Source organism: Ochotona princeps, chromosome 16, assembly GCF_030435755.1.
Source record: "Ochotona princeps isolate mOchPri1 chromosome 16, mOchPri1.hap1, whole genome shotgun sequence".
Lineage (NCBI taxonomy): Eukaryota > Metazoa > Chordata > Mammalia > Lagomorpha > Ochotonidae > Ochotona > Ochotona princeps.
The window spans coordinates 55,622,650-55,643,361 of record NC_080847.1 but is presented as its reverse complement, the minus strand read 5'-3'; the positions used below and the strand labels follow the sequence as shown (position 1 = coordinate 55,643,361).

At 58.6% G+C, this 20,712-nt stretch overlaps 2 protein-coding genes across 2 annotated transcripts; both read left to right on the top strand.

The window, feature by feature from the left end:
- Positions 1–144: 144 nt before the first annotated feature.
- On the top strand, positions 145–4,030 carry LOC101523645 (kallikrein-8). The gene is made up of 5 exons (XM_004597145.4): positions 145–214; positions 529–688; positions 1,365–1,627; positions 3,066–3,199; positions 3,863–4,030. The coding sequence occupies exons 1-5, from the start codon at positions 145–147 to the stop codon at positions 4,028–4,030; spliced, it is 795 nt and encodes a 264-aa protein (XP_004597202.4).
- Positions 4,031–11,574: 7,544 nt separating this feature from the next.
- Positions 11,575–15,169, top strand: LOC101536049 (kallikrein-7). Its single transcript, XM_004596947.4, has 5 exons — positions 11,575–11,673; positions 12,499–12,661; positions 12,790–13,037; positions 13,543–13,679; positions 14,945–15,169. The coding sequence occupies exons 1-5, from the start codon at positions 11,601–11,603 to the stop codon at positions 15,098–15,100; spliced, it is 777 nt and encodes a 258-aa protein (XP_004597004.2). The 5' UTR covers positions 11,575–11,600; the 3' UTR covers positions 15,101–15,169.
- The last annotated feature ends 5,543 nt before the right edge of the window (positions 15,170–20,712 follow it).

Sequence of the window (20,712 nt, the reverse complement as noted above, 5' to 3'; positions counted from 1 at the left end):
GGGAGGGCACACTCTGACTTAGACTCTGGGGTCACTGTCCCGACCCCTAGTGCACTGTGCCCCCAACCCAAGGCCCCACCTCGAGTCCCACCCTGGGGCGTCAGGTTCCCCCTTCCCTGCTGTCTCTCACTCCCAGACCCCGCCATGGGACACCCCCTGCCCCGCACAGCCCTGAACTGGATGCTGCTGCTGTCGCTGCTGGGAGCCTGGGCAGGTGAGGAGGGGGCCTGAGTGTATGAGGGAGGGGTGGGGGGTGTGATCCTGGGATGGGGAGGGATGCAGGTAGCAGCAGCTGGCAGGGGGTTAGGTTATGTTCCGGGATGCTTACCTTGGACAAGCGTGCCCGTGTGGACACGTGTGGACGTGTGTGAGTCACGGATAATGACGCACAGGCTTGGCGGAGTGTGCGTGTAGGTTGCGTGGTGGTGTGTGCTGGCATGCGGGGAGCCTGCCCGCACCCCAGGCTCCTTGGCTCTGGCACCGGGCTCCTCCCAGGGCAGTCACCCACCCCGGTCCCTTCTGCCACAGGACTCTGCACAGCGCAGGGCTCCAAGGTCCTGGAGGGGCAGGAGTGCGAGGCCCATTCGCAGCCGTGGCAGACTGCCTTGTTCCAGGGCGGGCGCCTCATCTGTGGGGGCGTCCTGGTGGGCGCTGGCTGGGTCCTCACGGCTGCCCACTGCAAAAAACCGTGAGTGAGGCGGGGCTGGAGCCTGGGGGCAGACTCAGCTCAGGAAGGAGAGAGCTGGCAGTCAGGACCCCTGAGTCCTGGGTGTGAGGGAGGAGGGGCCGGGCTGGACCCCTAGGTGTGAGGGAGGAAGGGCTAGAGCCCTGGGTGTGAGGGAGGAGGGGCTGGAGCCCTGGGTGTGAGGGAGGAGGGTCTGGGCTGGAGCCCTGGGTGTGAGGTAGGAGGGTCTGGGCTGGCCCCCTGGGTGTGAGGGAGGAGGGTCTGGGCTGGACCCCTGGGTGTGAGGGAGGAGGGTCTAGGCTGGACCCCTGGGTGTGAGGGAGGAGGGTCTGGGCTGGACCCCTGGGTGTGAGGGAGGAGGGGCTGGGCTGGACCCCTGGGTGTGAGGGAGGGGGGGCCGGGCTGGACCCCTGGGTGTGAGGGAGGAGGGGCTGGACCCCTAGGTGTGAGGGAGGAGGGTCTGGGCTGGACCCCTGGGTGTGAGAGAGGAGGGCTGGGCTGGAGCCCTGGGTGTGAGGGAGGAGGGTCTGGACCCCTGGGTGTGAGAGAGGAGGGCTGGGCTGGACCCCTGGGTGTGAGGGAGGAGGGTCTGAGCTGGACTTTGAGTCCTAAGAGCAGAGGGGACTGGTGCTCCACAATCCCCCCTGAGTCCCCAGTACTCTCTGGGGTACTGGAACAGGAAGTACATGGTGCGTCTCGGAGACCACAGCCTGCAGAGCAAGGACGAGCCGGAGCAAGCCATGTCGGTGGCTCAGTCCATCCAGCACCCCTGCTACAACAGCAGCAACGTGGAGGACCACAGCCACGACCTGATGCTCGTCCGGCTTGGGCGACAGGCGTCCCTCGGGGCCAAGGTGAAGCCCATTCAGCTGGCTGACCGCTGTGCCCAGGTTGGCCAGACATGCACCATCTCCGGCTGGGGCACCGTCACCAGCCCCCGAGGTACAGCGGCTGGCCGTTGCTGGGAGGGAGAGGATGAGCTGGCCGGTCCCGAGGACCTCAAGCTGTGGGCAAAGCTCGGCCCTTTAGGAGACAGACAAGGGAAAGTGTTGAGTGATTTTTAGAAGATGTATCTATTTATTGATTATGCAGAATTACAGAGGGACAGAGAGAGGTTCCCATTTGTTCATTCATTCCCCAAATTGGCTACAACAGCCAGGAGCTTCTTCTGGGTCTCCTACGTGGGTGCAGGGGCCCAAGAACTTGGGCCATCCCCTGCTGCTGTCCCAGGCCGCAAGCAGGGGAGCAGCCAGGATTTAAACCGGCACCCATACAGCAAACTGGCCCCACAGTGCTTCCTCCTCTCCACATCTGAGAATGGGGGCCTATTGACCAGTGGCTCCCACTAGGCTTTGCTGACCTGAGAAGTGGGGACATGGAACCAGAGATGGAGAGGAGATTGCCACCCCCACCCCCCGCCACTGCTGGCACAACAGAGGCTGGGCCTAGCTGAACCCAGGAACTCCATCCGGGTCTCCCACATGGCTACAGGAGTCCAAACACTTGGACCATCCTCTGCTGCCTTCCCAGGCACAGTAGCAGGGAACTGAATCAGAAGTGGAGCAGCCGGGACTTGAAGTGGCACTGCACTATAAGATGCCAGCATCTCAGGCAGTGGCCACGGATTTCTTCCCTGTGTGTCCCCAGGACACAGTAGGTGCTCAATGAATCTTTACGGACTAGACGCACGAGTGAATGAGGTAATGGACAAAGGCTTCACTCCTTCGGAGAGCTGTAGGGGCGATTACTGTATGAGATGAAGCGCTTGTAGCTCCTGGCACGTGGACGCTTGCCCAGACTTGTCAAGCCCAACCCTCCAAGGGTAGTCAGACGAATTCTACCCTCCATCATTAATTCATTTGTTTATTGAGTCCCTAGCATCCTCTCCCCCCCGCCCATAGCTGTCACTAAAGGTGTAATTGGGAATGAATGACACCAATTCCCAGTCCTCATGGAATCTCACAAGGGGGAAATGGATGGTACACACACATGAAATAAAGAATTAGGGCGAGTTAGGTGCCATCGGGAAATACTGCCAGGGTACAAGGAGGGGACCAGGTGGAATTGGAACAGAGCAGGCATCCAGGGGGAACATTGGATTCCATCGAAATGGAAGCCCTGGCGGTTTGAGGGGAGCAAGGATTAGAGGTGTTACCTCCAAGTCTCCTGCACTTGATCTGCACTGGACTCAGGGCAGCAGACTCGAGGTGGGACCCCACAGAATCCCAGGGAGAAAGGCAAGGGGTGTGGCGTGCCCGTGGGAACCAGGACACACACACACACACACACACATCCAATGCGGCTGGGGACGCACCCCAGGGGCGGGGTGGGCTCCTGCGAGGACCAGGATGGAGGGAAAGGCCTCTTTCATTATCCCCAGAGAACTTCCCCGACACCCTCAACTGCGCCCAAGTGCAGATCTTCTCCCAGAAGCAGTGCGAGCGCGCCTACCCGGGCAAGGTCGGTGAGGGCATGGTCTGTGCAGGCAACAGCAACGGCGCCGACACATGCCAGGCGAGTGCTTGCCCTTGCACCCCGCTCCTGGACCCCAGCCTCGGTGTGGGGGAGGGGGACCCCTTCTACGGAGTGGGGGTCAGGCTGGGAAGAAAGGCCACACGGAAGGGGCGCAAGTCTGAGCCTTCCTGGGCACTCTGGTTTGCAGGGGTTGTAGGGAGGCAAGCGGCCAGGGAATGCCCCCTCCCTGCAACCACCCCAACAGCTACATGCCCCGAATCTGTGCTGAGAGACCCGTATGGGCTCCCTCCTCCCTGGCTGATGCCCGAGGTGGGTGGGGAGCACTGTCCCAGCTCCAGGGGAGTCTGCGAGCTCCCCACCACGCTCCCTGCACTGCTGTCCTCCGCCGGTCTTCCCTGGGAGCTCTCAGGTCTGCTTTCCCGTTGAGCTGGAGTCACTGCCCTTTGCGACCCTGCCATAAAAGCCAGGTGTGTCTTCTCTGCCCTCACCGCCCCCACCCTGGCTGCGTGGCTCCCTGGACATGCCAGCTCAGCCCCCAGCCTCTTGACTGGGTGCAGGGAACAGAGTTCTTCTTACCCTGTTGGCTAGAGAGGAGACCAAACATGCAGAAAAACATGTTAACCAACCCGGCACAGAGCAGAGTTAGAAAGGCAGATCTTTGTAGCTTGTAGGGGAAACCCGCTTTGCCTCTGTCCCCTCCAGGGCGATTCCGGAGGCCCTTTGGTGTGCGACGGCAGGCTCCAGGGTATCACATCCTGGGGCTCCGACCCCTGTGGGCGACCCGAGAAACCCGGCGTCTACACCAACATCTGCCGCTACCGGGACTGGATCATCAAGACAATGGGCAGCGGCCTGGGTCCCGCGGAATAAACGTGCAACTGCAGCCGGCTCCGTGCCTGTTTTAGCCCTGTAGGGAGGGAGAAGGGTGGGAAGGGGCTCCCACCACACTCCCACCCTGGCCAAAGCTCAAGGGGATCCCTGATGTTCTGGAAGGATGTGAGGTTTCTTTTTGGCATGGTGGTCCTGCAGGAGGATGGGTGGGGAGTCGGACTCCTTATTTTGTAAGGGTACGAATTTGTCACTCTGTTAAGGCTCTTGGGAGACAATCTGATCGGACCAGCTCACCTTTGATCCTTTTGCCTCCTCATTGATCCGCATTGCATGGCTATTGGCTTAGCTGCATTCTAGTCCTAGCCAATCAGCGCTGGTTATAATCATGGGCTTCGAACCACAGCCGCCCTAGGGCTGTGGGAGGGACTTTGCTGTAGCCGGTGGCGCTGGTCACCACCCGCATCCCTGAGGGTCCCACAGAAGCAGAGATCTTGAGAATGGCTGCCAGGATGGCATTTTTGGAGAAGTTACGCCAGGGATCTCCGAACCCAAAGACTACTTTCATCGTTTTTATTCCAGAAACACCATCAACCCCAATGCGCCATGATCCAACTCCAACAGTGAACAGTGCAAAGCTGCCTCCCGCCCCCTGATGCTGTGAAGTGAACCTAAGTCATCCCTACCTCATTTGTGTATTTTTTTAAAGATTTATTTTGTTTTTTTATATGAATAGCAGAATTACAGAAAGAAGAGACAGAGGTTTCCTATCTCCTGGTTCACTCCCCAGATGGCTGCACTGGCCAGAACTGAGCCAATCAGAAGCCAGGAGCCAGGAGCTTCTTCTGGGTCTCCCATGTAGGGGCAGGAGCTCAAAGCTTTGGGCCGCTCTCTGGTGCTTCTGCAGACCACCTAGCAGGGAGCTGGATGGAAAGTGGAGCAGCCAGGACTCGAAACCGTGCCTGTATGAGATGCTGGAGGCCCCAGAAGGAGGGTTCGCCTATTACACCATGTTGCAACCCCTCCTCCCTGTTAATTTTTTTTATTATTATTTAGAAAAGTAAAAATATTAAACAGCAATAGCAAATGACAGCTGCTGGACCTTGGTCCTGCCTGTGAGCTAAAAGTAGTTTTTTATCTGTTTGATGTGATAAGAGAAAAATAATTTTGAACCCAAAATAAGCAAAAAGTTATTCTGCAGAAATAATTCTAACCTCCTCATATGGGGACAAATTACACAAATTCGTATACCAACATTTTACATTTCATCATTTAAATATGTAGAAATTTTATTGTTATGCAAATTCTTCGGAAGGTAGGCTGTTTTTTTTTTATAAAGATTTATTCATCTTATTACAGCCAGTAGGCTGGTTTTTTTTTTTTTTTTTTAGTTTTTTTTTTAAAGGAGAGACACAGAGAGATATTTGGTCTGCTGGTTCACTCCCCAGTGCCCACACCAACTAGGGCTGGCCAGAACGCCATCTGGGTCACCCATGGGAATGACAAGAATTGGGTACTGAGTCGCCGTCATCTGCCTCCCAGACACACTGGCAGGAAACGGGACCAGAAGTGGAGCAGCCCACAGAGTGCCTTCACAGCTGTGACACATCGGCTACCTTTAAAACACAGACACCTCCTGGTATCACACCTTGTAGAGACAATGATGATTCCCGAAGCTAATTCAACATCCAGGAGCTATTTAAAACATCAGACCAGTGTCAGTCCAGCCAGACCTGAAGATTGGGTAGGGTGGCAGAAGGACTGAGGAAGTCTGGAACTTATCTGAGGTCAGCCAGAACTGGAGATTGACAACAGCAGGGACTGTGGGGGGCCTGGTGGCAGATCAGGGACACACCTGAGAGGACCCTCCTCGTCAGGGGGTTCCTGGGCACAGGTATCGGAGACCCGGCTCAAACTGGCTTGTAGCAAAGCTGGAGCCTGCTGGCTCAAATGGCCAGGAGGACTGTGGAACAACAGCGTCCCCGTGCTGGAAGCCACGACAGCTCCCAACGAGGCCTGGCCAGGCCTTCCTTCCGTTGGTGTGTGCGAGCTGTCACTTCTGCCCGCCTCTTCTGTGAACTGCGTTCCGGGCTCTCAGGGAGGAAGCTCAGCAACCAGTGACCTGCCCAAGAGGATGGTTGCGCATCTCTGTGTGTACAGCCCTTTCCGGGGAAGAGTTCTGGCAGCCACATGTCTCCCCCTCCCCCACCAGGGGAAATGGGGGTACCTCCTCCTCGGACCCATCATGGCTGCCAGGGAGAAAGCAGGGATGTCATTGGTTTATCCCAAGCCACTGGTCCATGCCAGTGAGGGGGTGGGGCTGGAGCAGGATGAACAATTTCACTAACAGGTAGGAAATGAGGGAGGAGCTCCCTAAAGGAAGTGAGGTGCTGTGCTTGGAAGAGGGGGAAGGGGGCCTGGGAAGTCAAGAGCAGTGGGCCCCCAGAGTCCCGGGGCTGAGTCAGGAGCCGCCAGGGTCACGGCATCTGGGATCCCTTGCGGGCAGGGCGCAGTTGGCAGAGGGGTCAGATGCCAGTCCTCACGTGTGCTGATGAGCTGGTTCATGAGTCAGGGCACGGAGGTGAGGGCGAGGAAGGTATGAGGCTGGGTGCCAGGATGTGGCAACAGGTGCTGGCACTCACCCCAGAGGGCCCGTGGCAGCGGGGGCTGGGGAGCTGGCATGTGTGGCTCTCACCAGTGTGGGGGATTCATCGCTAGCTGACTTGGGGCTTCTACAGTTGTTGGGAACTAAGGAAACAGGGAGGGTGTAACCGGGAATTTTCCTCCTCTATCCTGGCTCTATCCTGGGCTCTTAAAGCCTCAATATTTCACTCTGGCATTTCACTCCAGGGATCTGACCACTTTTAAACCTCCACGTGGCTTTACATCAAGTAGTAACGACCTTCATTGCCCAGGCAGGTACGAGGAAGCCCAGAAATGGGGTCTAGAAGGCAGCTGCCACTCCACTCTGCCCGGAGACACGAGACAGAAGCCACTCACTCCTGGGGCAACAGGTGCTCCTTAAGGGCTTGCCCCGTGCTGCTTGATTCTCCAGTCATAATTTGGCTGAATTCTTCCCACAGCACAGCTAGATTTTATTCCCTTCACTTTGAGGAGGAGGCAGAGTCAAACTCAGAGCCAAAGGAGGGCGCGTAGCGGACGCCATGGCTGGGTGGGTGACACGGATGCCAGCCTGGCTGGGGCTAACGGGGGAGGGCAGGGTCTTTCCCGCTCCACAGGGCCGAGTCCAGAGCAGGTGCACCTGCCGATGCCAGCAGCCAGCAAACCAGTGTTTTTCTTAGGAACCTCCCGTGTTTTCTGGTCCGGGCTGGGTGCTGCCAGGGAAAACAGTAGTCAGGAGTCGCCACGTGTGTTCTGTTTGGGAAGCCCGGTGTTTAGTGACAAAATCAGATCAAATCGCTCCGACTAGAACTTTCAGGATGACAGCTAGGCAGGGAGCAGCTGGTGATTTAGGAAGTGAAGGGTGGGGCTTTCCTCCTGGGACGCTGAGGGGGCAGACCAGCCCAGGAGCTGGAGATAAGAAGGATTCAGGTCGCAGAGAGCAAGCTGGAAGCCTTGCCACAACTCCTGCCCTCAGGAAGCCGGGAAGGAGACAGTCACCCAGCAGGTGGGTGCATGGCTAGGTCAAGGAGCTGTGACTTGAAGGACTCCACACCCTGACTCGATGGGGGTGACGGATACTGACATGCTTCCAGGCCAAGGGACCCCCGTGGAACCGGCAAGACCTCTGGGTCTGATTTTAGATCAGATAAGAGTCACATGGGTCAGGGCTGGGGACTGGTTTAGGGCAGTTAGCCTGGGATGGATGTCAGGGTGGTGTGAGAGGGAAGACTTGGCTTCAACTCAGAATTGCTTGTGGAGTTGGAAGAATGGCGTGTCCTGGATGCACACGAGCAGGGGATTTGGAGCAGGGACAGTCACGGGGAGAATAGCCTGGTGGACTTCCTGGAAGAAGACAAGGGGGAGAGTAAAGGCTGGGTTGTACATAAGGCACATCTGGGCTGAGGCTGTGGGGACATTCAAGGTTTTGGGTCAAGGGTGAGTTTGAATGGAAGGCTGGGGGCTCAGGGTTGAGCTTGAATCAGGGTCAAGATGAGTTAAGAATGGGCCCGGCATGGTGGCTCAAGTGGCTAAATCCTCCCTTGCATGCACCGGCATCCCATACGGGCACCAGCTTGTGTCCCAGCTGCTCCACTTCCCATCCAGCTCCCTGCTTGTGACCTGGGAAAGCAGTCAAGGATGGCCCAAAGCCTTGGGACCCTGCACCCGTGTTGGGGACCTGGAAGAGGCTCCTGGCTCCTGTCTTTGGATTGGCTCAACTCTAGCCATTGCTGCCACTTGGGGAGTGAATCAGAGGACAGAAGACCTTCCTCTCTGAATCTCTTCCTCTCTGTATAAAATAAATAAATCTTAAAAACACACACACATACACACAGATTTTGCAAGCTGGCTCAAGTGCACCCACGTGGGAGCCTCGGATGAGCTCCTGGCTCCTGGCTTCGGACTGGCCCAAGCCTGGTTGTCGCAGCCATTTGGGGAGAGTACTGTTACAGCCATCTTCCACTGTTCTCCCAGGCTATAAGCAGGGAATGGCTAGGAAGTGGAACAGCTGGGACTTGAACTGGCACCTGTATGGGATGTTGGCGCCACAGGTGGAGACTTAGCCTACTATGCCACAGTGCTGGGCCCCACTTCCTTCCTTTTATAATGTCTGTACCTTCCCTCCAGCCCATCTGCTCTCACTGTGAGCCAACGACTTGTTTTCACTGGGTTGTTTGTGTCTGAGGGGGACTTCTGGGAAAGTCAGCTCCTGGGTGAGGGGCTGCCCCCAGCTGTGTTTCAGCGCAACCCCAGCACCCAGCCCTGCCTGAAACACAGCCGACGCCCAGTGCGTGTAGTACCTGGAGGAAGGTGCCAGCTGAGCCTGCAGGACTGATGTGGCTTCAAGATACAGATTTCAGTTAGAACTGGACTTGGGGGAGGTGACTGGCATTGTGGCCTGTGATGCCAGCATCCCCTAGAGGCACTGGTTCAACTCCTGACTGCTCCACTTCCGATCCGGCTCCTTGTTGACGTACTTGGAAAACAGCAGAGTTTGGTCCAAGTGTTTGGGCCTCTGTGCTCACGTGGGAGACCCGGATGGAGATCCCGACCTCAGCCTGGCCCGACTTCCACCACCACAGCCACTGGGGGAGTAATGGGCGGATAGAAGATGTCTCTTTCTCTGTGACTGAGGCTTGCCTTGGATTCAGTGTGGAGGTCTTACGGAGGATGATTCTGGTTAGAAGGACCTCAAGTTAGACAAGAACCCTGAAAAAGAATCTCAAGTGAAGGTGTGCACTCCCCACTCAGCGACCCAGCTAATGCCCACCTTGTCTGTACGTCCTGCTCTGGCCACTGGCGCTTGGTCCACTCACTGCTTCCTGCCCTGGTTTCACTGGGGCTGCCAAAGCTCCAAATCTCCACTCGGAGGAACCCCGCCCCCAGCCTGCCCCGTGGCAGCAGCAACAAAGTGAGCTCTGCCCCCCACCCGCCCTGCCCTGTGTGTCCTTGAGGGGAAGGACTTTGGGCCCAGTGGTGCCCCTGACATCACTGGTCCATGCTGGGCTTCCCGGGGGCAGCGAGGGCCAAGGGTGGGCAGTAGCTGTCATGTCTCTCATGGAATCCCAGAATCAGCTCGGGGGACGGGCGTGAGATGAAGGTTTAAGCTCAGGGATGATGGAGAGAATAACCATCTATTTTATTTTTAAAGTCTCATTTAGAAAGCAAAGCCCATTGCACTTCCAGGACTCAGGAAGGAAGTGAATGGTGAGTTCAACCTCTGAGGATCAAGGTCATATGGGTCCAACACAGCCCTGGCCTCTCCTCCCGCCCCCTCCTCCGTTGCCTCATTTGCTTCTGCGCTTCCTCCTGGGCGGGCCCCATGCCTGACTCTCTCCCGGGGTCATCGCCCCCAGAAGCCACATGGCTCCCTCCCTCTCTTCCTTCAGCATGCCGCTCTCACACCCCCTCACTACCCCCTCCATGGTATCCACACTGGCACTCCATACTCATCGGCCCAGCACCCCCACCCAGGCAGGCGGCTCAGGCTTTGGTCCAAGTGTGAGCCCAGCTCCCCAGCCCCAATAGTTTGTGCATGAATACCCACACCCCATGAACAAACAGGCTCACCCTGGCATATTGTAATTAAAATATCCCAAGCAGCCCAGCACCACAGCTCAACCAGCCAATCTTCCACCTCCAAGCACCAACATCCCACATGGGTGCCAGTTCATGTCCCGGCTGCTCCATTTCCCATCCAGCTCCCTGCTTATAGTCTGGGAAAGCAGTCCAGAATGGCCCAAAGCCTTGGGCCCCTGCACCCACCTGGGAGACCCAGAGGAAGCCCCCCGACTTCCAACCAGCCCAGCCCCGTGGGAAGTGAACCAGCAGACAGAAGCGCTCTCTCTCACGCACGCTCTCTCTCTCTCTCTCAACTCTGCCTTTCCAATAAAGATATAAGTCCTTAAAAGAGATGTATGACAAAAGAGTAAGAGAACAGAGACTAAGCTGAGTGCAGCAAGCCTTCAGCAGGTGCACTTCGAGAAAGCTCCCTCCTTATTTTTCTCATCTTAAGATGGGGAGCAAGTTCAGACTCGGGACAAGACCCTCCTTCAGCCTGGGCAATTCCGACCGCCAGATGAGCTTCATCGGGTAGGGACCCAAAAGTGTCCTCAGAGGGTCCTCCCCAACAGCAACTGGAGCGCCCGGTCCCTCCCGCATCAGCAGGCTGGACCTGCCACCGGAGGGTCTGAGGGCCAGGGCGGGGTGGCCAGAATGTGCGGGGGGCGGGGCAAACGCCGGGATCCCGCCCGTCCCACCCGGCTCTGGGGAGAAGGGCGGTGCGGGGCCCCTGGCTCAGATAACCACAGCTGCAGAGGCAAGGAGGGGGCGTCCCCAGGCGAGCCAGCCAGCAGCAGGCAGCCGGCAGCCGGCCCCGCCTGCTCCCCGGGGCGCGGAGGCGGGCGTGCGGGCGGGGGGGGGACGCTATAAGAGGACAGCCCAGCCGAAGGCCCACAGAAGCCGCCGGCTCCCTCCCGAGTCCGCGGCGCAGGCCCGATCCGACCCTCACTCGCACGGTGAGTCCCCGCGGTGGTGGGAAATACTGGGCTAACATGGGCAGCACAGCGGACCCCTGCTTGCCAACAATTGGAGGGCGGAGTGGGGACTGTGTCCTTGATGCAGGCCTGAGACGTGAAGTGTCCCTTCTGAGGGGGGAGAAACTGCAAATCCAGGTTCCATTGGGAGAATGGGAGAGTGGGAGCCTGGGTCCCTGCACCTGCACTCCTGTATGCACAGGGGGACTGGAGACCTGAACCCCAAGTGTGACGGAGGAGGGGCTGGGCTGGACCCCTGGGTGTGAGGGAGGTGGGGCTGGGCTGGACCCCTGGGTGTGAGGGAGGAGGGGCTGGGCTGGAGCCCTGGGTGTGAGGGAGGAGGGGCTGGACCCCTGGGTGTGAGGCAGGAGGGGCTGGACCCCTGAGTCTCCAGCTCACTGGACCCTTTCTCCACCCCAGCTCCACTGGCCACCCCTGAGAGGCTCAGGGACACCATGGCGGGTCACCCGCTCCCGCCAGTGCTGCTGCTGTTGCTGCTGGCCTCAGGCCTAGGCTCTGCTGCCCAAGGTGAGTGCGAGGTTGGAAGGCATCCCCACTGACCTTTGCAAGGAGTCCCTGAGTCAGACACCTGTGTCCTGGGAGAGCCAGGTGGCATGGTGGTTACAATCTCCTGCGGATGCCTGCAGCCCTGGGCGGCACACCTAGGATTCCGGCTCCCAGATCGTGCACACCCTGGGAGGCGGCAGCAGGTGGCTCTAGGACTTGGGTTCCTGCCACCCCATGTGGAGGACCTGGACGGAGCGCTTGGCTCCAGCCCTAGGAGCTGTGAGCATCTGAGAGGTGAGCCAGTCCATGAGAAGGCTCTGTGGACACTGTAGGGCAGCAGGGGAACCACGGCTTGGATTGCCCAGGTGGGCACACTGCCTTCCAGTAATGCATCCTGCCAAGCAGCGGAGGATGGCCCCTGGACGCGAGTCCCTGCTACCCTTGTGGGAGGCCCTGATGGAATCCCACACTCCCTGGGGCTCCCAGACCCAGATGGTGCAGGTGTTTGGGAAGTGCAGCTGGCAGTGGAACTCTGAAACTCTGTATTCAGAGCTCATCAGCCTGTGTGGCTCTGGGAGTCCTGCACCCCCACCTCAGATGTCCCCCCAGCTCCATCTTCGCATCCTCCACCCTCTGTCCAGCCTCTTCTCCCCTCCCCAGCCCACCCTGACCTCAGCTCCGCCCACCTATACAACACACACACACACACACACACATGCGCGCGCGCGCCTCTCTCCGCAGCCGCATCTCTGCCTCTCTGGCCCTCCCTCCTGGTGGTCTCTGAGGCTCCCCCACACCCTCAGCCCGCCCGGACACCCACACATGTCTCCATGCCTGCCTCTGCAGCCCAAGGCGACAAGAGCGGAGGCGACAAGATCATCGAAGGGGTCCCCTGCCAGCGGGGCTCGCACCCTTGGCAAGTGGCCCTGCTCAGGGGCTCGCAGCTCCACTGCGGAGGCGTCCTGCTGAACGAGCGCTGGGTGCTCACGGCCGCCCATTGCAAGATGAGGTGGGCTCTGCACCCCGGGTCATGCCCACCGCCCCCCACCCCTCCCCAGCGCCCGCCGTCCGCTCGCCCTCGCTGGGCTCTCACTCTCTCGTTCCTCTGTCTCTCTGATGGCCGCTCCCTTCCCCCAGTGAGTACACCGTGCACCTGGGCAGCGACAAGCTGAACGACAGGAACGCGCAGAAAATCAAGGCCTCGCGCTCCTTCCGCCACCCCGGCTACTCCACGCAGACCCACGTCAACGACATCATGCTGGTGAAGCTCAACAGCCGCGCGCGCCTGTCCCAGAGCGTGCGCAAGGTCACGCTGCCCACCCGCTGCGAGCGCCCAGGGACCTCGTGCACCGTGTCCGGCTGGGGCACCACCACCAGCCCGGACGGTGAGGCCTCCCCGCCCGCGGAGCCGCCCTGACCATGGGCCCTCAGACCAGGGGTGCAGCCCCTCCTCCCTCACACCCAGGGCTCCAGCCCAGACCCTCCTCCCTCACACCCAGGGCTCCAGCCCAGACCCTCCTCCCTCACACCCAGGGCTCCAGCCCAGCCCCTCCTCCCTCACACCCAGGGCTCCAGCCCAGACCCTCCTCCCTCACACCCAGGGCTCCAGCCCAGACCCTCCTCCCTCACACCCAGGGGTCCAGCCCAGACCCTCCTCCCTCACACCCAGGGCTCCAGCCCAATCCCTCCTCCCTCACACCCAGGGGTCCAGCCCAGACCCTCCTCCCTCACACCCAGGGGTCCAGCCCAGACCCTCCTCCCTCACACTTGGGGCCCCTCCTCCCTCCGGTCCAGTCCCTTCCTGGTCCTGTCACTCTGCCCACTCCCCATTGGGAGCTCGGGCTGTGGCAGGCTAGGTGTCTGACTAGGGACTGTCCCCCACCCCCGCAGTGACCTTCCCGACGCAGCTCATGTGCACAGACGTCAACCTTGTCTCCTTCGAGGACTGCAAGAAGGTGTACAAGGACCTGCTGGGCAAATCCATGCTGTGTGCTGGCATCCCAGACTCCAAGACCAACGCCTGCAATGTGAGCCTACTCCCGGGGCACCCTGAGGGGCCTGGGGCAAAGGGATCTGAGAAAGATGGGGTGGGCTAGGGAAGTCACAGGGGCTCACTCATCATCTGGATGGATCACATCCTTTTTAAAAGGATATTTACTTATTTATTTATTGTAAAAAGCAGATTTGCAAAGAGGAGAGACAGAGAAAGAGCTTCCGTTTGCTAATTCACTCCCCAAGTAGCCACAACACCAAACCAGAGCCTGAATGGGTTGCCGGAACTTGCAGGCAGAGGATTAGCCAGTTGAGCCATTGCACCAGTCCTTGCAATATTGACGATTTATTTTACTTATTTGCCAGGCAGAATTAGAGAGAGAGAGGAAGAGACAGAGAGAAGGGTCTTCCATCCACTGGTCCCGTCCCCAGATGGCTGCAGTGGCCAGCCAGTAGCCTCTCCCAGCTCTCCCATGTGCACACAGGGGTCCAAGCACAGGAGCCATCCTCCATGGCTCTCCCAGGCACATGTGTAGGGAGCTGTATCAGAAGTGGAGCAGCCTAGATTAGAACCCCTGCTCTGATATGGCATGCCAGGACCACAGGCAGTGGCCTTCCCTGCTGTGCCACGGCACCAGCCCCCAAAGGCAGCACTTAAAAAAATAATTATGAGGGGTCGGTGCCGTGGCATCATTGGCTAGCCTTCTACCTGCGGCACTGGTGTCCCGTGTGCGTGTCGGTCTATGTCCCAGCTGCTCCACTTCTTTTTTAAGATTTATTTAATTTTATCAAAAAATCAGATATACAGAGAGGAGGAGAGACAGAGCAGATCATCTGTCCACTGATTCACTCCCCAAGTGACCGCGATGGCCAGAGCTGAGCCGATCCAGTGCCAGGAGCCAGCAGCTTCTTCTGGGTCTCCCACACGGGTGCAGGGTCCCAAGGCTTTGGGCCGTCCTCGACTGCTTTCCCAGGCCACAAGCAGGGAGTTGGATGGGAAGTGGAGCAGCCAGGAAATGAACCGGCACCCATATGAGATCTTGGTGCATGCAAGGCAAGGACTTTGGCCACTAGGCTTCTGCGCCAGGTCCCAGCTGCTGGCTGTACCAAGAACTGGTTTATCCCATGAATAACGGCACTCACTCCTGCTCTCCCATCGGTCCCCAGAGACAATGAGTCTCTCCTCATTGGCCAGGGTGGGAGTCCCCGGTGCAGCCTTGTGGCAGGGAAAGCTTATTTGGGGACTCAAGAGGCTTAGCCTGGGTAGGCGCTCACCCCACCCGCCCCGCTTGTCCTCCAGGGTGACTCGGGGGGACCTTTGGTGTGCAAAGGCACTCTACAAGGTTTGGTGTCTTGGGGAACGTTCCCGTGCGGCCAGCCCAACGACCCAGGCGTCTACACTGAAGTGTGCAAGTTCACCGACTGGATCCACAGGACCATGCGGATGCACCGTTAGTCCCGCTAAGCAGGAAACCAGCGAGTCCTGCAGACGCCACGTCCAAGGACCTCGGAGGCAGGGGATGGCACTCCCCATGTCCCCTCCTCTCCAAGCCAGGGTAAACCCTTCAGACACCCCATGTATAGATGGAGCCCCCAAACCGGAAACAAGCAGAAAGACACCAAAATGTCCAGCTGCTGGAGGCACAGTAAGACCAGCACATTCGACCAGGGACTCAGCCTTCCTGCTCCTTTCCAGTCCCGGAGGAAGCACTAAAAATAAAATATGAAAGTGTGCAGCAAAGCTGGCTGCATCGGAACGTTCTTTATCCTAGGGGAAAGAAAAGAGGACGCACAGCCCACGTGCCCTGGGGTGGCGTGTTCCCCAAGGATCCGGCGTGCTATTCCGTGTCCCAGGGCAAAGGGGGTAGAGTTAACAGAGGACCGTTTCTGCCAAGGTGTGTGAAGAGGGACACACAATTAAACGTATGTGTGTGATCGTGTCGGCGTGAAATCAGATGCCTGCAGAATAAAATTAGTGAGACGGTTGATCATGAGTGACTCCTTCCCGGCCACCTGAGTCTGTCTTCTCCTTCCAGGAAAAAGGGCAGGAGGGAGGTGGATGTGGCTCGGAGCTTCCCATGCTGACAGGCAGGCAGTGAGAGAGGAAAGAAGAAGGGAGAGAGAGAAGAGGCGAGGGAGAGAGAGAGGGATGGAGGCAAAGAGTAGGGACAGCAGGTGCACAAGTCACTGGTCTCACCCTGCCCACCCTGCTGCTGGCTGGGAACCTGGGGGGCTCCTGTACCCCAAAAGGCAGGCAAAGGGCTTTCTATGAAAGGAGGAGTCCCCATGACCCAGGCCCTAACCCACCACTAGTCTCCAGCCATCAAGGATTCCCCAAGAGTCACACCAAACACGGTGCTGGCCACTGACCGGTCGGGCTGCAGCCCAGTGCCTGGCCCTCCTGTCTCCCCACCCACAGCCTCCACAGCCTCCCCCCTGCTCCTGCGTCTCCCTCCCAGCCTTCCTTACTGCCCTGCACTGACTTGCAGCCAGTAGCATTGAGCCCACCTGAAGCCCGTCCGGGACACATAGGGATCCACCAACTTCCTCACACCCAGGGGTCCAGCCCCTCCTCCCTCACACCCAGGGGTCCAGCCCCTCCTCCCTCACACCCAGGGGTCCAGCCCAAACCCCCCTCCCTCACACTCAGGGGTCCAGACCCTCCTCCCTCACACCCAGGGCTCCAGCCCAGACCCTCCTCCCTCACACCCAGGACTCCAGCCCAGCCCCTCCTCCCTCACACCCAGGGCTCCAGCCCAGACCCTCCTCCCTCACACCCAGGGGTCCAGACCCTCCTCCCTCACACCCAGGGGTCCAGCCCAGACCCTCCTCCCTCACACTCAGGGGCCAGACCCTCCTCCCTCACACCCAGGGCTCCAGCCCAGCCCCTCCTCCCTCACACCCAGGGCTCCAGCCCAAACCCTCCTCCCTCACACCAAGGGCTCCAGCCCAGACCCTCCTCCCTCACACCCAGGGCTCCAACCCAGACTCTCCTCCCTCAAACCCAGGGGTCCAGCCCAGACCCTCCTCCCTCACACCCAGGGCTCCAGCCCCTCCTCCCTCACACCCAGGACTCCAGCCCAGACCCTCCTCCCTCACACCCAAGGGTCCAGCCCAGCCCCTCCTCCCTCACACCCAGGGCTCCAGCCCAGCCCTCCTCCCTCACACCTAGGGGTGCAGCCCCCACTCCCTTCTGTCTCACGGCCTGTGTCCACTCTAGATGGCTAAGAGTTTTTGTCTACCCGTCTCCAAGAAACTCAAGGCTCTTTCTTACCAAGTTGATATTCAATCCAAAATGTAATCAGATAGCCATTGTTACTGAACTAGATTGTGATAGTGACCCATGGCCTCAGCTGCAGGGTAGTGGGAGAGCTAGAAGTAGGACTGTGTGCAGGGACTTCAGGTGGCCACTGGCTTTGTTCCAGTGACTATGCAGGAGCACTGGGCTCTGGAACGGGCAGCACCTCCCACTGCTGCCACCTGTCAGCTGCTTGTCCCTCAGGCCCTGCCCTCATCCTGGGGCAGCCCCGAGGTGGCACCTCCTTCAGGCAGCTCCTGGACCCTAGGTAAGCTGCAGAGCGCGTGTGTACTGTCCGACTCAGGTCACCCTCGGGCTGCTGTGCCGCCCGGTGCTTTTCCCGCTGCTGTGCTCATGAAACTTCCCTGCAAAGCAACTCCCCACTGGAGACGATCCTGGAGAGTGGACAGAGACAGCCAGAAGTGAGACAGAGTCGCAATGAACGGGTGCCCCTGGGACGTCACGTGCCCGGAAGCTCCTGCCCTGCTGCGTTACCTCTCTGACTGTAGAGTACATGAAAAGATGGTCCCAGCGAAAAATGGCTTGGACCCCGTGTGATGGCTCAGTTGGCTAAACTCTTCCCCCTGCATGTGGTGGCCTCCCGTGTGGGCGCTGGTGTGTCCTGCCTCTGCACTTCCCATCCAGCTCCCTGCAGTTGAGGACGGCCCAAGCCTTGGTGCCCTGAGCCCACGTGGGAGACTAGAAGCAGCTCCTGCTTCTCGGCTTTAGGTCAGTTCAGCTCTGACCACTGGGCACACTCTGTCTCTCTCTTTCTGTAACTGTGTTTTTTCTTTTCTTTTCTTTTTTTAAGGTAGATTTATAAAGAGAAAGAAAGACAGGAAGATCTTCCATCTGCTGGTTCACTCCCCATGTAGCTGCAACAGCCAGAGCTGAGCCGACCCAAAGCCAGGAGCCAGGAGCTTCTTCTGGGTCTCCTATGTGGGTGCCGGGTCGCAAGGCTTTGGATGAGAAGCGGAGCAGCTGAGACACCAAACACAGCCTGTATGGGATGCTGGTGCTTGGGGAGGCAGAGGATTAGCCAATTGAGCCATCATGCCAGGCCCATAACTCTGTTTTTATAAACAAATAAAGAAGATACACCTTTAAAAAGGGTGTGAAGGAGGAGGAAGAGGAAAGAGGAGCCACTCTGTTCCCCACGCCTCCCTTCTCCCTGCTCCCCCTCGTGGCCCCAAGTTCCCCCCTGCACCTGCGTGCCTGGTGTTGCTGTGGGGCAGCCCCGTGGGGTCACAGCCCCGAGGCCCAGCTCAGGCCCCGCAGCTCCCTGGGGCAGGGGGCTGACCTTGAGTGCTGTGCTGCCCAGCTGGCTGAACTCTCCCTCTGTCCTCTGGAAACCAGGAATAAGTCACTGGTCCTGTGCCGGTCAGGGATGAGTCAGCCCAGCCGTGCCCTCAGGGACAGCGGGAGAGCACCAGGTCCCCCCGCCCCCAGCAGAGGGGATGGGTGCCGATCTCCATGCCCACCCACCCACGCAGGGGGACCTGAGGGAGGTACGTGCTGTGGGAGCCCACATGAGGGAGTTACTAAGCCTACAGCAGCAAGGCACAGGTTGGGTGGTGTTCGGGGAAGGCATCCCGGAGGAGGCGACTGTCTCAATTGAGACCTGAAGGACTGGTAGTTGCTGGCAGGAAAGGGTGGGAAGGACATGCTAAAGAGAGGTGGCCTCTGGGGTGAGTGACCCTGAGGCCCAGGGCACAGACGGGGGCGCAGGACAATGGGAAGTGGGGGCTGGAGTCCACAGGCAGCTGGGCAGAGTCGCCCTGGGCTCCTGTTGGCGGGAGACAGGCTGGGCCCTATAGACACACAGGTACACATGAGGGCAAAGCCTTCCAAAAGCTCAACTCACTGAGCATCAGACAGCAATGAGAGGTGGAGAGATGTGGAAGGTACAGTGAGAGACAGAGAGAGAGAGACCCTTCTGTCCCCAGCTTCCCCTCCCCAAGGCCTCCCTGCAGCTGGCGTCAGGCCCAGACCAGCGCTGGGAAGTTGGATAGCCGGGGACTCTCCCATGAGGCAGGGACCTGAGTCACCTCCAGTTGCTGCCTAGGGTGTGTCCTGGCAGGAAGCTTGGTATTGGGAGCGGAGCCAGGACTCCGGCCCGGGAACCCTGGTGGAGGGCGGGGCGGGGGGGACCTCCCAAGCAACCTTGAGAGCATCCGTCCGAATGCCGGTTCCGTCTCCCTCACTTCTGCCCCACAGCATCCTGGGGGCATGGCACTCAGCAAAGCACTGGAGCCCACCTTCCTGCTGCTTCTCACTCCCCCCCCGCCCCCGCCACCACCACCTTCTCTGCAACAAGTACCTGCATCCTCCAGAAAGGCTGTGGGGCAGTAGGTGGAGCCACTGACTGGGGCATCTGCTCCCGTATTAGAGTGTGAACTGCACTCTGATCCAGCTCCCTGCTGATGCACCCTGGAAAGCAGCAGCAAGTGACCAGAGACCCGTGGGACCCAGCACCCATGTGGGAGACTGAGTGCTTGGGACCCAGCACCCATGTGGGAGACTGAGAGCCACGGGACCCAGCACCCATGTGGGAGATTGAGAGCCAAGGGACCCAGCACCCATGTGGGAGACTGAGTGCTTGGGACCCAGCACCCATGTGGGAGACTGAGAGCCACGGGACCCAGCACCCATGTGGGAGATTGAGAGCCACGGGACCCAGCACCCATGTGGGAGACTGAGAGCCACGGGACCCAGCACCCATGTGGGAGGCTGAGAGCCATGGGACCCAGCACCCAGGTGGGAGACCAGAAGAAGCTCCCAGCTGCTGACTTCCACCTAGTTCAACACTGCCTGTTTCAGCCATATGGGGAACAAATCAGCAGATGAAAAATATCTCTCTCTCTGCCTGTCATTTAAAAACAGTTTGTGGAAAACTATACATCAGGATTTCAATTCTTTTACCATCAAATACACTTATCATTTTCTAAGTTTTTTGGGGGGAGTTATTTGAAAGGCCAAGTTGCAATAGAGAGATAAGGAGAGACAGAGAGTCTTTCATCCACTGGTTCACTCCTCAAGAGCTTGCAATAACCAAAGCTGAGCTGACCCAAAGGCAGGAGCTGAGAACCTCTTCCAGGTCTCCCATATAGGGGCAGGGGCCCAAGGCTTGGACCATCCTCTCCTGCTTTCCCAGGTGTGTTAGCAGGGAAATGGATGAGAAGTGAACAGCCAGGACTCGAACCAGCACCCAAATGAAATGCTGGTACCACAGAGGCTTACCTTGCTATGCCAAGGTGCCTGCTTACACTTTAATCCCATTTGACCAGGAACTTTGTGAAGTCCCATTCTATGGGAATCTACATTGTGAAATGGCAGAACCCAGCTATTTACAAACACATGACCTCAGACAGATTTTGTGTGTGTGTGGTATATAAATAGTGGAAGTTCACCCGCTTTAAGAAGAATGGCAGGTCCAGCACGGTAGCCTAGTGGCTGAAGTCCCTGCCTCTTACACACCAGGATCCCATATGGGGGCCAGTTCGTGTCCCCGTGGCCCAGCTTCCCATCCAGCTCCCTGCTTGTGGCCTGGGAAAGCAGTCAAAGACGGCCCAAGGTCTTGGGTCCTGCACCTACATGGAAGACCCAAAAGAAGCTCCTGGCTCCTGGCTTCAGATCGGCTCAGCGACCACTTGGGGAGTGAATCAGAGGGTGGAAAATCCCTCTCTCTCTCTTATCTGTATATCTGCTTTTCCAATAAAAATAAATCTTAAAAAAAAAAAAAAAAAGGAATGGCCACTACCAGAAAACGT